We start from the raw sequence: 15,686 nt of genomic DNA, 5'->3' as shown, positions 1-15,686 counted from the left end.
TATGATTTGAGAATCCTGGCAAGACAGAAGTCGACATGGTGGCCCTCAAAGACTAGCCTGGCTGGGGGAGGACGTCAATGCGGACGGGGGCTGATAGATGGAGGGGGAGAAGGTAGGGGATACATGAGTTGGAAGGCCCAGGGAGGTCAGCAAATAGGCCAGGTGTGGAGGCTGTGGGGAGAGCACAGAGTGCCTGGGTTCGTGCATTTGGACACGAAGTTCTGGTCCTATGATCTGTAGGGCTGGGGCGACAGAGCCGGATGGTGTAAGCCTATGGATCCTTCTTTCAACAAGAATTGCCTTAAGTGGCATTAGAGAGGAAGCAAGTCCCTGCTCCACACTGAATAGGGGAGAATGGGTGGACTCTGAGGGGCTGCAAGGAGCTGGGGGTGCAGGGAAGATCTGTCTGCTCCTTTCTTATTCCTTGCTCCTCTCCCCCTACCCCTGCTTCAGACATCCGCCTGGACTGGGAGACCTATATTCCTGAAGACAGGGAGGACCGGCTGGTGGAGCTTCTGGTATTTTATGGGCCACCTTTCCCGCTGCCGGACCAAGACGGAAACAACCTCTTGTGCCCTGAGACTCCCGAGAGCAGCATCTCCTTCTTGTCTTCAAGTCTCTCTAACGAATCTGAGTCCAGCCATGAAGCTGCTCAGGCTGTGAGAAGCGGGGACAGGGCGGGCTGGCTGCCCAGGTGTGGCCAGTGGGCTTTGAGCCTGTGTGAGCCTCACTGACATCTCGATGACAGGCCGAGAGCAGCTGTAGTAACCCACAGATCATCTCGGTCGTTCTGCAGGGGCACGAAGGAGAGCCCTCTGACCATCTGTACCGTGTCAGGCCCAAGCAGGTGGTGAGTTGGACAGGGCTGGGAACTGCCTTGTAGAATCCCGCACTGGCCAGATGGTGGCCTGGGGCAGCGCTGAGGCTGCTGTCCCTACGCCAGGTGGTCCCTGCAGGGGGCAGCAGCACCATCTCCATCTCCTTCACACCGGTGGTCCTTGGCCCCAGTATCCTGCACAAGGTGGAGTGTACTGGCTATGCCCTGGGCTTCATGAGCTTAGACAACAAGGTGAGCCCTCCTGGCCTGGGGTGGCGCCACAGACACTGCCTGTCTCCTGGGTAGCACACCGCCTGCCCAGCCCAGAGATGGCCAGTGATCCACTTGGCTCGGTAGGTGGAAAGGGAGCTTCCAGGGAGGAGGCGGCGCCTGCAAGGCTTCGACGTCCAGCCCCTGAGGCTGGACCTGCATAGCTACGTGAGGCCTGCACAGTGAGTCGGCTGGGCCACCCAGCCTCCCTCCATCCCCCTGTGGGGAGCACCCTTACTAGGCACTGTTGGGGGCCAGACATGATGGGAATGGGAGGGAGGAGAAGCCAGCAGGTGAGCCCAGGGGAAGGCTGGCCAGGGCCAGATGAGCAGAGTGGGGATGGCCAAGAGGCCCCAGAGGCCCAACCTGGCCCCTGTTGATGGCAGGCTAAGTATGGAGCTGGACTACGGAGGTGGCATGGAATTCTGGCTCCAGGCCAGTGACCTCATCCCCGAGCAGCCGTGTTCTGGGGTGAGTATTTTGCACCCCGTGGCCCTGCCAATTTACCTGGACCTCAGATGTCCCTGTAGACCCTTCTGAGGCACAGGTCTTATAGTCTGAGTCTCCTCCCCTCATACCCCTACCCCTACCCCAAAGCCATGGGCTTGAGGAAAGGGGATGCATCCCCAGCCTCTCCCACCTCTGTGGCCACCCAGGTGCTGAGTGAGCTGGTGACTACCCACCACCTGAAGCTGACCAACACCACGGAAATCCCACACTATTTCCGGCTCCTGGTCTCTAGGCCCTTCTCCGTTTCTCAAGATGGAGCTAGCCGCAGCCACAGGGCTCCTGGCCCAGGCCGGGAGCAGCAGTGTGAGGAGGAGTGGGCAGCAGTGGGCAGGCAGCTGGTGCTCCGCCCGCAGGAGAACATGCTGGTCAGTGGAGGGTTCTGTGGTCCTCGCCGTCACTAGGCACGCCCCCCTGGGCCAGAGTCACCTTCCTCCACATACATACACACGTGTGTGCATACCATGCACTTCAACCCACCCTTATGTTTATACTCAGACACTTGTATCCAAACTGCACATTTGACCCCCCTCCCCCGTGCCCTGTGTACTCAGGGGCACTCAGGAGCACTCCCACTAGACACGCCCTTTCTACATGGGCACTGATACATGCAGGTAAGACGTGATGTATCAGAGTGAACACACGCGAGTCCCAGACACACCAGACCCCTCCCCTTCATTCCCTCTGTCAATATCCTGGTCAAGGCCCAGGCAGTCCCGTGAGCACCTCCACTCTGCACACAGACCCTTTCTTCTCACATGCCCTCAGCGTTTTGTCTGAGAGCTCAGGCGAGTTCAGGTTTGATTGCCATCTTTCCATCAGTGTAAGGCACTCCGGGTCCCAAAGTGACTTAACCTCTTCTGATGAGGCCTCAGTGATAATAGGATCCTGGATTTGCAGGGCTGGAAGAGGGGTAGTCCTGGGAATGCCAGGGCCTCGGTGGGAACATGAGTGTCTGCCACCTTTGCTAAGGCATCTGGGATGAGGACAGGTCACAGGCCATGTGGGTGGCTGGCTATGTGCACCCACATATCTGCATTCTGGGGTCCTGAGTGTGCACAGCCAGGCCAAGAAGAGCCAGCCAGGCTGGGTGCCCACCCTCTCTCCTAACTTCCCTCCTGCTTCCTCCTCTCCTCTGAGGGCCTTCCCTTTATGCTGCTGCTGCTTAGAGCTCCAGCTGGGCCCTCGCTTCACTCTGCACATTCCTGGGTCATCCTAGCCACTTGCAGACCTTCAGTAAGCAGCTGTATTCTCCTTCAAAATGTATACTTCGGAATAGGTGTACTGAGTGCCTGCCATGTGCCACAGTGCCGGGGCCTCTGACTCCTGACCAGAATCCTTTCCCAAACTTATTCTGTCCAAACTGAATTCCTCATCTCGCTCCCAACCCAGTCCTGCCCACACCTGTGCCTCCTCTGTCGGCGGCAGCATTTTATCTCAGCAAATACCACCACCCTCCCCAAGCCAGAACTCTGGCACCTCCTCATCCTAGACTCCACTGTGGCAGCCACCATGCCCTGCTGCCCTCCCCTCAGCCTCTCAGCATGTCTCCCTTCTCTTCACCCCACACCCTTGTTTTTGTCTAGGACAATGGTTTCCAAGCCTGGCAATACAGCAGTGGCCTTTAGAAAGTTTATTAGGAATAGTTCGCAGCCCTCACTTCCAGAGATGAGATCTGGACGTTTAACACGTGCCTCAGCCGATACTGATGAGCTAGTCCCAAGGCACCGTGTTCAAGGCCCATGCGTCCAAACCCCATCCTGCTGGGCCTAAGTTACCTATCGGCCCCTAACTAATGTCCTCTAACTCACTCGAGCTCCCCCAGCCTGCCTTCTCACAGCAGCCAGTGACCTCTGAGGGCAAAGCTGGCTCAGATGTCTCCCTGCTTAAAACCCATCAGAGGCTCCTTACTGTCCTCAGGATGAAGACACAGGCCGTACCTGGGCCTCTGAGCCTGGTCACACTGCGGGGTGAAGGGCAGGCATGGCGTTATCCTCCACGGTGCTGGACATGAAGCAGGGAACAGTGTTTGTGGGATGAATGCGCCTGACTGGTGCTGGGGGAGGCGCGCTGCTGGGCTGTTCGCTGGGCAGGGCTGGGTCAGTCTGGGCCCTGCAGGCCATGCTGCGTGATGACTGAGCTGGGACCCTGTCGGGCCTGCAGGGGCTGTGGGAAGGCAGGACAGAGATCCAGGTAGGGAAGCGGCCGCCTGCCTTCAGCAGCCTGAGGTGACAGTCTGTCCACGCCTGCTCAGGTGAACGTGTCCTTCTCCCTATCCCTGGAGCTGCTCACCTATCAGAAGCTCCCAGCCGACCAGATGCTTCCCGGAGTGGACGTTCGGCAGAGCGCGAGTGGCGAGAAAGAGATGGTGTTTACGCAGAACCTGCTCCTAGAGTACGCCAACCAGACCGCTCAGGCGAGTCCCAGGCCTGCCCCACGTGCTGGGGGTGGAACCAGGCTGGACTCAGTTCCGGTGGGGTCAGAGGAGGATACACCGCAACAGGACCCTCAGAAATAAGAGGAGCCCTGGCCCTTGCCCCGAGGGCCCAGCCTGGCCTGGAAGAGGCCTTGCACATGGCGAGATGAGGGTCATCCATCCTTATCTTAAGAGCTCAGAGCTCAGGTGAGGTGCTACAGTGATAAATTGGGGAAGTCTTCCTGGAGAAGGTGGCACGTGAAGCCTCCTATTTAATTACTGGTTAATGGAGGGAGAAGGGAAACTACATTGAAAGTCAGGCCGAGGGAATGGCCTGATGTGTGGGGACAGGAGGCAACTGAGGTAGCTGAGGGATGACTCTCAGGTTCATGTTGGGCTTCGAACACCAGGGTGAGCACCACAGGCCTAGTTCTGTGGACTGTGACATCACAGGGCTGTGGTGTGGAGCTGAGCTGGAGGGGCCAAGGCAGGCAGGGGCTCAGCAGGAAGGTGCAGTGAGGAACATGAAAGAATGACCTAGGGGATGGATTCCAGAGAGGCCAGAAGGAAGGATCTGAGCGCTAGAGCCAGGCAGGCCCTCTAGCTTGGTACTTAGCTGCTGGCACCCAGCAGTTGGGGAGGCTGAGGTGATTAGGTATGTATGGCAGGGCCTGACATTAAGAGAAAAGGCAGGATAGCCCAGTGCCCAAGGAACACAGGGCTGGGCCTTGGGGACCCTGCGGGAGCGGGGAGGAAGGCTGCTTGACCATGGAGCAGAAACCAGAGCTTGATGAGGACAAGAGTGGCGGGGGGCGCAGATGGCAACTTCCTGGAACCTCTATTTGCACAGAATCCCACAAGCAGCCTCTGGCTTTAGATGGCGGTGCCGGCCCCCTTCCACCCACCATGGTGCTACTTGTGTGCTCCTCAGAAATGTCACTATTCAGAGTCAGCAGGGCCCATGTGTCCCTGAGACCCTGGCTCAGAGCCCAGCAGGAGTGGGCAAGGTCGCCTGGTCCCCATCAAGTTAAAGGCTCTGTCCCCATAGGTGGTGCCCCTGCGGGCCACTGTGGCCGTGCCCGAGCTGCAGCTCTCCACTAGCTGGGTGGACTTTGGGACCTGCTTTGTGAACGAGGGGCGGGTCCGGGAGGTGTACCTGATGAACCTGAGCAGCTGCCGGAGCTACTGGACTGTGCTGATGGGTATGTCATGCCCCACTGTGTGGCTGGGCCAGGAGCCCCAGGAAAGGGCCTCTGTGCCCTGTCCCTGCAGGCTGGCTCCCCAGGGCTGGTACCACCTGGGAATCCCTGCAGAGGTGGCCAGTTCCCAATCCTAGGTGATCTCCGTGGCTGCCCTCCAGAGATGGGGGGAGAGAACTTCCTAGGGCAGCACCTGGAGCTGCCTGCCCTTGAGTGTGCTCCCTTACCCTCGGTGCAGGCCAGCAGGAGCCAAACAAGGACCCTGTGGCCTTCGGGGTCTCCCCAAGCAGTGGAGTGCTGGAGGCACGACGGGTCAATGCACCCCCAACCTCTGTTACCCTGCAGGTTCTCTTCACTGCCAGGTACAGCCCCTTCCAACCTCCCCGTCACTGCCCACAGGCCCCGGTGTCCTCCTAACCTCAGCCCCAATGGCCTACAGGAGCAGGGAGCTGTACGAGTCCACGCTGGTAGTGGAAGGTGTGCTGGGCGAGAAGGCCTGCACCCTGCGGCTCCGTGGCCAAGGCTCTTATGACGAGAGATATGTGTCACTGTACCACCTCTGAGGCTCTGCCTCGGCCTCCCAGCTTTGGAAATAAACATGGCCTAGAGCTAAAGAATCATGGCACACACTGGAGGACCTGTGAGCCGCTCCTGGGATGGGGGATCCCCCCCTTCCAGGGCACTGGTCTCAAAATGGGCCCTGCATGTGATGGCCTCAGAGCTAATATAAAGGACAAGTCATACTACCGTGAAGACCATGGCAATTAAGAAGCAGTACTCAGATCGAGCAGAGGCAAGACCAGCATGGTGAGAACTGGCCCCTGGGATAAAACACAGCCACCAAGAGAAGCGAATCCACATTTACTAAGCTTGCTGCTCATCTATGAGGCCCACTAGCAGTGCTAAATTTTCCCACGTGGCATCGTCTCCATAGTGTTTCTTTCTGTCCACTGGGGCAGGACTGTCTGGGTAGCACCTCGCTCAGTGTCCAGGGTATTCGAAGACCGCAGCGGCTCCCATTCCAGTCCCAATGCACATAGACACCACCCCATATGCCCTGTGGAAGCGACACTGTGCTGGCTGGGTGAAGGCAACAGAGGACAGAGCCCCCCGCCCACCTGAGCTCTCCCAGATCAGGCTGAGGTGGACAGACCAAGGCCTTCATGGATGCAGAAGGCACAACGTACGGGCATCCGTCCCCTGGGTGCCCACCTAGGCACATGCTTGGTGCCTACTGCAGGCCAGGGTCCCCTTCACGGTTGGCCCTCGGAAAACGGGGTCACACCCCTGCATCCTCAGAGCATGTGTGTACGTCCCCCTGGCCCCTCGGGTGCCCCGGCTGGGACGCCTCCCACGACACCCCGTGGGGACCAGCCTTACTGCTTCTGGCGGCGTCTCAGCTCATTCAGCAGCGTGATGACCTGTCGAGCCCCAGTGCAGCCCAGGGGGTGGCCCAGGGCCACAGCACCCCCCAGGGGGTTCACCTTCTCCAGGGGGAGGCCCAGCTTTTCCACACAGTAGACCACCTGAAGGAAGGCAGAGCACCAGCTGTAGCTCCCTCCCCTGTACCACGGGCTCCAACTGGGCGGCCCAGGCCGTGCTGAGAAACAAAGGCTCACCTGGCTTGCAAAGGCCTCATTGATCTCAAAAATGTCCACGTCACTCTGTGTCAGCCCTGTGGGCAACAGTGAAGGACCTGAGCTGACCCAGTGGCTCCTCACCCTTAGTAGGCCTCTCAGTCCCCCAAGGCCTTACCCCACACCTGGCCTGTAGCCTGACTAGAGTATCTTATCTCTGTTCCTGAGGACAGGGTCCCAGCTGTGGGCAGGAAGGGGTGGGGGCAGGGGTGCTAGTCTGCCCCACCTTGACTCTGTAGTACCCACAGGACCACCCGCCTCTGGCGACAGCATGAGAGGCAGAAGCGGGATCTAGATTGAGGGTTTGAAGGAGCCGCCTTACCTGCTTTTTGCAAGGCTACAGGGATGGCATAGGCAGGTCCAACGCCCATGATGTCAGGCGGGACCCCAACCACTGCATAGGACCTCAGGAACCCAAGGATGGGAAGGCCCAACTCTTCTGCCTTGGACCTCCGGGCCATTAGGATGGCAGCTGCCCCATCACTCACCTGGCTAGAGTTTCCTAGAGGCAAATCACAGGGGTAAGGAGACCTCAGAGCAGGGCTGAACAGGTCCGGCCTTCCCATGTCCACCTTGCCTGGTGGCTCCAGACTCCCAGAGAATGCCCAGCATGGACACAGCTCCTTCCTCTCGCCTCCCACAGCCCAGTCTCACCAGCCGTGGTAGAGCCGCCCTCCTTGAAGGCAGGCTTCAGTTTGGCCAGAGCCTCCATGCTGGTGTTGGGGCGGATGCCCTCATCCTCGGTCACGGTAATACTCCTCTCGGTGCCCTTGTCATCGCAGACTGTGGTGGTCACAGGCACAATCTCAGCTTGGAAACAGCCCTTGCTCTGGGCTCTGGCAGCCCTGCCAGCAGATAGACAGCCAGGCTCAGGCTCTCTTGGAGTTCCCTTCCTTCCTCGGGTCCCTCTGCTGCCTCCACCCTCTGCCCACGAGCTCAGACTGCCAAATGCTGGGACACACTTGCCTTGGGGGACCTCTGAGGGACTAGCGTAGGTTCCCCACTACCAGTGGGAGGCGTAAAGGTCTTCACCATCAGCCTCAGACCTTCCTATCCTGGCCAACCCCAACCTGGACTGGAAGGAAGGAGCATGGGGTGGTGGCTCCCCTCTGAGCCCATACCCAAGAGAGACTAAGCCTGTCAGCTCTCCATGCCAAACTGAGGATGGAACCCCATGGACATTTGTGCTGGGTTCTACCAACTTTTCTGTTTGATCCCAACAGCTCTTCTTCATCTGTTCCTTAGTTTTTGCTTATTTAAAATGACAAACTACTCATGGAGCTTAATATTGAAACAGTGTAAAATCCCAAGGCATTTAGGGTGATCCTTGTAATCATATGCACAATGTTATGTACCCAGGGCATTTTCATGGGAGGAATCCACAGCTTTCATCAAATTCTCAAATGGTTACTTAACCCCAAGTGGCTAAGAACCACTGCCTCAGAGAAGCCCACCTGGCCGGATATGACACTCTTCCTTTGCTGTCCTCTGCACAGCTGGGGCTTGCTAACTTCAGCCTGCTCCTGCCCAGAGGCCTGAGCCCCTGGGATTCCTCTGCTGTCATCCCCAGCCCCTATCTCAGGATGCTACCCCAGATGCAGGAGTGGTCCAGAAACTGGATGCCAGGGTCCCCAGCAGTGCTGGCCCCACACTCCAGGCCACCCAGAGGAGCCTGTGGCTATACCATGTCTAATCACCGGGCCACAGCAGTTAGAGAAGACACCTGGCCTTCATTACACCTTCCCCATACCCATCCCCGACCCACCAGTGAATAGAAGAGGAAACCGAGGCCCACTAGGGAGAAGACACTCAACGGCGAACAAACAGTGGTAGGACAGGGAAGTGCTAACAATGCACGGTGGCCCTGGCCCCTGCTCACCTCTCCGTCCTGGGAGGCACAAGCTGCCCTGCTGTAGCCTAAGGACAGCTCCACCTGAGACCACTGAGGTCATCCTAGAAGCCTCATTCCCCTACCCCTCACATACCCCGCCCCATGGAGCACTCACTTTTGCTGGGAAGCCAGAGCAAAGCTATCCTGCTTCTCCCGTGAAATGCCAAACCGCTCAGCTACGTTCTCCGAGGTGATCCTAGAAGACAGACAACAAACTGTAGGAGAAGCCTCACAGCCTGGGGACTGGCCAGGCTGTGGAGCTGTGCTCGGAACTCTGGGCCCTGAGCCTGTAGGCAGTGAAGGACGGGAGGGCCAGTCCGTGCCACACAGACAATAGTGAAGACTCAAGGCACAGACAGAGTCACCCAGATCTTAAGAAGCTTGTACGGCAGAGACCAGAAGAGGGGACAATGAGGGTAGGCTGGTGGCACTAACTGGTCTTTCTTGGCCAGCTTCTCCTACACCTCAGGAAAACTGCTTCAACGTGAGAGATTAGGACTCCCAAGTCCCTTCCAGGAAGGCCACACCCAGTCCTTCTGCTCACTGTGGCTGGAGCTGACCCTCACCAGGAGCCAAGAGCCACAGCTAAGCTTTCCAGCCTGGGCCTCTAGCTTTCAGGCTTCCCCTGGAAATACAGCCACTAGATGTGGAGGCAGTCAGGGCCCCTCTCCCAGCCTCAAGTGGAGCCAGGACTCCTTGCCCACAGACCCTGGGAGAGGGCCAGAAGCTCAGTGACACCGGCAGCAAACACAACAAACACACTTTCAATGTTGCGTCTGACAGGGCCCAAGTTCCCTCACCAACATGTTTGGTAACCAACTTTCTAGGCCTCCAAGGCTTCAGAGTGTAGCTGCCATCATCCCTGTGTGACTGAGCCCCCCATGGTGGGACCTCAGGAAAGGGGCAGCATCAATTCTCATTCTTTGAGCCGCTGCAGAACAGACCAAGCCCGAAAGCAGGAGGCCAGGGAGCCAAGGAGGCACATGCACACAAAGCTACAGCTGGACACTGACCCCACAGGAATCAGGCAGTCTCTGGCGTTCTTCTTCACCAAGCGTGAAGTAATATTTCCAAAGTTTGTTCTGTCACCCAGGGTCATGGACTCCACCCTGAGGAGGAGGAGGGAAAGGAGGTGGCAGTAAACAGCAAGACTCCCCCAGGGATAGCTGTGTATCTGGCGAGTGCTGGTTAATAGCCAGGTTGCCCCAGGCAGGGCACTGGCTAGCAAAGCAGAGCTAGGGGTACAGGGCTGCTGAGCCCCAACTCTACCTCCACCCTATCTCAGGACAGAGCACTGCACAGTCCACACCCCTGGGCAGGGACCTAACAAAGCTGTTCCTGTAGCCCATCAGCCTAGTGTCAGCCACAGAGGGGGAAATACATCCAACAAGCCTAGGCCCTGCCCTCAGGGACCACAAATTCAGAGAAGAGACAAATATTTTAAAAGCTGCAGATCAAAGAGCCATGTGACCTGCATAGACAAGGAGGTGCTACGAGCTGTGAGGAAGGTGAGATCTCAGTTTATGTGGTCAAAAAGGGCTTTGAGGAGGTGGGGGAATGTAAGGCCTCAAGGGATGATAACATAACCTTGACCAAATGCTTTTCATATGTCCAGTGTTATTTCAAAATCTTTTCAGGTATTAAAATGCTTCAAACAGTCACATGATACATACCCTAGAGTGTTAGCTGTTATTATCACTCCATTTAATCTTTTCAACTACAACATGGCTAAGGTAGTCATTTCCATTTTATAGATGAGGACACTGAGGCCCAGAGAGGCTGAGTAACTTGTCCACGGCCACTCGGCCAGGATCCAAATTTAGGTAGTCTGGCCCCAAAGCCCACTCCCAAATAGGATGCCCAGGGTTACTTTTCATGATCAAAGCCTACGGGGGACAGTCGGCCTGTGATGGGGACAGTCCTGGCCCAGACCTCTTTAATACCCTAGTAACATGGTCTTTAACCTGTTTGGGGACCTCAGATGCCCTCTAAGAAACTCATGAAGGCTCCAGCCTTTTCCTCCAGTTATCCATACCCCGCCTCCCCCACTAAGCTAAAGGGACATGAGAGCTCGATCAAAGAGCAGATTGTGAGCTGCTCACCTCGCCCCACCGTCCCGGGCCTGCCAAAGTCTTCGCCTGGCCTGCCTTCCCAGCACCATGTGCCTGCCTGAGCCTGTGCCCCAGTGCCCTGTGCCTTTCCAAAGGCACTGTCCAGTACAACTTCTGCAGCTCCATATGCTGCAGCCGAAGATGGAGCCGCAGCTGACAGTGACCAAACCACCACAGATCTGACCATGCTCCTCAGAAACCAGTAGGCAGCCAGAAGTTTCCACCTTGGTACCAGGGTGGGGAGACAAGGGGCCAGACAGCCTAACAAAAAGAGTAAACTAGTTATACAGTAGACAGCTGTTCCTGGCTTTAGGGAACCAAAACTGCATCTTCTGTCTCAGCAGGATCGTGAATCAGTTGGGGCCACAGAAAGAAACCTAAGACCTATATTTTCTCATAATGCTTGCCCACATTTTCCAGCCTATCACAAAGCTTTTAAAAGCCAACTTCGTTTCTCCATTAGTGCTGAGATGTGGGAGCAATTTCTGAGAAGCCAGAGCTGGGGGCTCTTTCTAAGCTGAATTTGTAAGAAACCTCGCCTAGCCAGCTGCCTAAAAGGGCTAATCCTAAAGGAGGCAGAACCCTGAAATCATGGCCTCTGAGAACTCAGGAGGTGAACATTAGTTTTCTTGTTACAAGCTGGTTAGTACTGGCAGAAAGAAATTCTTACCCACAAGCCATGCCAATGTCATAACACCCATTTCTGATGCCACCTGCAACAAAAGCATTTCATAAACATCCTTCAACAGTCTGTCCTGGGAATAGGGGAGCCTCTTCCCCACCTGGTCTCTAAGTTCTCAGAGAGGGAAGACCCAGAAGTATCCAGAAAAGGCTGGGGGTAGCAGCAAGAGGTTCTCCTTCTCTTCCTGTAGTTAGAGTCCTCTCAGAAATACTTATTGCTTGCCCAGTAGATATTGATTTTGCTGACCCAAATTCACGGAGCCAAGACCAAGGCCAGGCTGTAGTGATAGGCACCCATCCAGTTACAACTTACTAGCTATGCTGGCCACTGCCTGGAGCCCCGAAGAACACTGTCTATTGACAGTGAACAAAGGTACAGTCTCTGGGATGTCACTGAAACAGAAGATGAGACCACAGAGTTAGCCCCCTCCCCTGTGCCAGGCTCTCATAGAAAGCAGGGCTGTGTTCCTGGCCAATATGAATGCCCCATCAGGGGGTGCAAAGTCCAGAGGAACAAACCCAGCAGCCCTGACCCCACTTCAGGCCAGATCCATACTGGGCAGACCCCATCTCTACAGACACTTGCTCCCCAGCGTCCCACAGCACATGCCTTTCTCCATCCTGCGATTCTCCTCAACTAAGGCCAAATACAGCCCAAAGGCAAGAGAAGGCTGATTAGGCCACGAGGATCCTCTTACTCTACTAAGTTGATTACCTGGAGAAAGAGAACAGAGTTTATCTCGTACTTCACAAAAAGCAAAGCAACAAGCTGACTGTGGCTAAAAATCAGGTCATAGAGACCTTTTGCTCCAGTTTTAAAGGCCTGTTGGCTCAGTGCCAGGTAACACTTCATCTCTTCAAATTAGAGCAAAGGTAAAGGTCATGAGAGTGAGTGGAGAGGACTGTGGCTGTCTCCAGGTCTGGTGTCCAACCTGATGGTCTCTCACCCACAGTCTGAATTCCCTGAGGCCTGAGCCCAACTAAGAGTCAAAATGGCCAACCCAGAGCTAGAACCAGAAAAGTTTACCTCAGAAACTGGGCGATTCGGGCTATCATTGCCCCAGCCCCTGGCTGAAGCACATTTCCTGTGGACAACAAACTTTTATTTAGTGTCAGGTGGTGGTCTGGACATTAAGGTACTGCTGTGAATACCAGAGAGGGGATAGTCCAGATCTTTCTTCCGAAACACGAGCCCTCAGGAGGCTCACTGAGGCTCTGGAATTTCAAGGTCTGGAGCAGGGTGAGCCAGCTATATATCAGTTTGTTTGTCCTGGTCATACTCTAGATCCAGTCCCTGAGGGTCCCAAGTTCCCTTGTCCATGCACCCTGCCTTTCCAAATCAGCACACACTGGGCAGCTGGCCTGCCTTTAAAGGTAACAGGGAAAGAATGCAATGCTCAGCTTGAAGTGTAAGGAACTGGTTCTATCAGGGAAATGAGTTTCTGAAAATGCACACCTACCCCTGAGTGTCCACCAATCTTTGCTGTTGCTCCTTAGGTGGAGCAGTGATTCCCCATCTAGGGGTGGCACCTACAGTACTTGATAAGAGTCTCGCCACATTATGTTGTTATGTTTTGAGGCTAGAAGACTACAGATGGAGAGAAAGAACTGGACTGAAGGTCAAGAGCCCTGGTATTCAGGTCCAATTTGCTCTGCTGCAAATTCCCCAGACCTCAGCTTATCTGTGAGGGATTGGATTAGATGGTTTTTGATGCTCCTTCTGTCAGGGTGTCAGAATCGATAGAGAATCCTATAGTCTCCTGTCTCCTAGGGTATCCTCAAACCCCTGTGCCAAGTGCCTTGGTATTGCTGTCACTTGAGAGCCCTTGGCTTTGTATCATAGTTCACATGTAGAATGTGCTTGGAGGGGCACAGAAAGTGCGTGGAGGCGGAGACGGAGTCTAGCCCTAACGAGACAAATTCAACAGCTTGGCCCATAAACGTTTTTCTCAGTGAAAACACCTGGAAAGTGCCTAGCGGGTGGGGAGGTGTTTGAGGAGGGCTTTGGCAGGATGGGAAGGGTAAGAGGATCGAGCGCAGAGCCTGGGTAGAGTGCTCACCTACGCAGATGTCTCCCAGTTGGGTCGGGCTCAGCTTGACATCCTGGAGAACCGCAGTCAAGACGGCCGAGAGAAGTTCGTCGGGAGTGGTGTCCTGCAGCGGGAAGAGCCGCAGCGGTGATCCCCTGCCCCGCGGTGCACGAAGTGTCACGACACACGCTCTCCCCCTTCCCACTCCAGAGAGACAGAGCAGTCACAGTTCCGGCCCGGAGCCACCTCCGGCGTCGAGGGGAACCGAGCAGAAGAGCCAGAACCCTACCCACCCCGGGCCGCCCCGGTGCCCAGACCCATGGCCTCACCTTGAAGCCGCCGCGGCCCCCTCGGGTAATGGCCGTACGCCGTCCGTGCACCACCACCACATCACCGGCCGACACCTGCTGCGTGCCACTCCAGACCTGAAGCTGCCTGGCCGAAACAGTCTGGGCGTTTAGGTGGTGCAGCACCACCTGCAGCCTGTGCATCGCGCACCTCTGCATCGCGCACCTCTGCATTGCGCACCTCTGCAGGGAAGACCCTAACTCAGCCGAGAATAAAGTGCGGGAGTCAACAGAGTGTAGCCGGTACAGGTGCAGAATCTCACTTCTGCCCGGGAAGCCTAAATACCGCCTCCAGCTGGGAGGAACTGACACGCCCCTCCCTCCTAAAGTCCGCCCACCTCCAGCCTCAGCCAACCAGAAGGCGAACCCGCCTGATGTCCCGTCCCCCGCCGCAAATCATCTAAAGCAGGCCCGGGATCAACGCCAAGGTCTTCCCACTCAAAGTCCCGCCTGCCGTAGTCTTTGTCTGCCAAGCCCGTGGTGGACCATTCTGAAGCTCTGCCCAGAAATGCAGTCAGGAGATGTTTCCACTTTGTTCTACTGACAAATCGGAGGCGGGACTCCTAGAGCCCTCTTGGTATCTTAAACTCCACTACAGCCAGGGCTCCTTCCCTTACTACCTTGCCCACTGTCCGCAGCCTAACAGAAAGCGAGACCGCCAGGAGCCCGGCCCACGGCTTCTTGCTTGGGAAAGAGGAGGCCCGAACTCTAACCTCGCTTCCTCTTCCTAGTCTTCTCTTTGTACCCTGGATCCCAGCACCTAAGCGGGGGGCACCTAAACAATTCCGAGACGTCCCGGAGTCCTATCCCGACGTGTTTGGCCTCTTCGGGGAAGTCTTTCGAAAAAACTGAAGGAATTTGGGATTCTGAGGCGGCAGGAGAATGAATTATACAAAGATGCAGAGATGTGACAAGCCCTGTATCTGGATAGAGAGTAGCATACACTTCTTTTCACCCATTTTACAATCATATGAGATGATTTGATTAGTTAGTGCCCACCTCCACCACTAGGCTCATGCGTGTCTCCACCAAGGCAGGGAGGGACCCTGTATCCTGGGCAGCATGCTTCACACGTGATCAATAAATATCTACTGAATGAATGAATGAACCAGAGCTCCCCACGTCAGGACCATGTCCCCCACCCCCCAACCCTAAAGAGCAAGGCCAGGTTCCCCCTTGACTCTCCATGGCAATGTGTTTCCCCCAGACACCAAACGCCAGGATGCCCTATTACTAGCAACCCCGGAGGATAGGGTGTGCCCTCCACCTTTTCAATGGCAAGGAGGTGGCATGCCTCAGACTCCAGAAGGCAGTTAACATGCCCTTTCCCACCTGGACCTCTGAGTATACAGCCAGGGACTCCCCAGACTCCTACCGGCAGCATTGTATGTTCCCAAGAGATCGGAGGTAGGGAGAGATGGGCGGGGGGGACGGGGAGACAGAGCCAATGTCTCCCGCCTTGTCACCTCCCCACCACTTCCGAGGGCAGAACCCAACGAATCCCTCAAATCTCCAGTGGAAAGATGTGAATCCACCAGCAAAGCCCCTGTTCCCTACAATCCCCAAAGGAGGGTTGGCGTTCCCCTGTCGCACCAGACCCTAGGAGCACAGGTCGGTGGACCTCCCCAGATCTCAAAAGGCAGGTATCCAGTTCCCACATCCCACATTCCCTGTCCCCCGAGGACAGGAGCCTCCACTTCCGCACAGCTGCTGGTGCTCCAGATTTAAGGGCAGGGAGGTACTTCTCGGAAAGAGAAACCCGCGGGGCGGGGCCAAGGGT

At 56.2% G+C, this 15,686-nt stretch overlaps 2 protein-coding genes across 5 annotated transcripts in view; one reads left to right on the top strand and one right to left on the bottom strand.

The window, feature by feature from the left end:
* Positions 1-6,124, top strand: part of DLEC1 (DLEC1 cilia and flagella associated protein) — a 57,285-nt gene extending 51,161 nt beyond the window's left edge. For 2 of the 4 annotated variants that reach the window (XM_039843298.1, XM_039843295.1), the window contains 10 exons: positions 454-659; positions 749-850; positions 944-1,069; positions 1,175-1,269; positions 1,474-1,558; positions 1,744-1,962; positions 3,849-4,010; positions 5,059-5,212; positions 5,448-5,571; positions 5,649-6,124. In XM_039843298.1, coding sequence (XP_039699232.1) covers positions 454-659; positions 749-850; positions 944-1,069; positions 1,175-1,269; positions 1,474-1,558; positions 1,744-1,962; positions 3,849-4,010; positions 5,059-5,212; positions 5,448-5,571; positions 5,649-5,772 — 1,397 coding nt within the window. In that variant the 3' untranslated portion in view covers positions 5,773-6,124. The remainder of the gene's footprint in view (positions 1-453; positions 660-748; positions 851-943; positions 1,070-1,174; positions 1,270-1,473; positions 1,559-1,743; positions 1,963-3,848; positions 4,011-5,058; positions 5,213-5,447; positions 5,572-5,648) is intronic. The other 2 variants (XM_039843296.1, XM_039843297.1) reach the window with 2 other exon arrangements.
* Positions 6,054-14,178, bottom strand: ACAA1 (acetyl-CoA acyltransferase 1). Its single transcript, XM_039843307.1, has 12 exons — positions 13,889-14,178; positions 13,590-13,683; positions 12,557-12,614; positions 11,843-11,922; positions 11,519-11,561; positions 9,751-9,846; positions 8,853-8,933; positions 7,501-7,691; positions 7,169-7,348; positions 6,829-6,884; positions 6,590-6,735; positions 6,054-6,266 (listed from the first exon to the last, which is right to left on the bottom strand). The coding sequence occupies exons 1-12, from the start codon at positions 14,078-14,080 to the stop codon at positions 6,191-6,193; spliced, it is 1,293 nt and encodes a 430-aa protein (XP_039699241.1). The 5' UTR covers positions 14,081-14,178; the 3' UTR covers positions 6,054-6,190.
* Between the last annotated feature and the right edge of the window lie 1,508 nt (positions 14,179-15,686).

This window comes from Pteropus medius, unplaced genomic scaffold (assembly GCF_902729225.1).
Source record: "Pteropus medius unplaced genomic scaffold, Ma_sr-lr_union100, whole genome shotgun sequence".
Classification (NCBI taxonomy): Eukaryota; Metazoa; Chordata; class Mammalia; order Chiroptera; family Pteropodidae; genus Pteropus; species Pteropus medius.
This window is presented reverse-complemented; position numbering and strand designations above follow the sequence as displayed.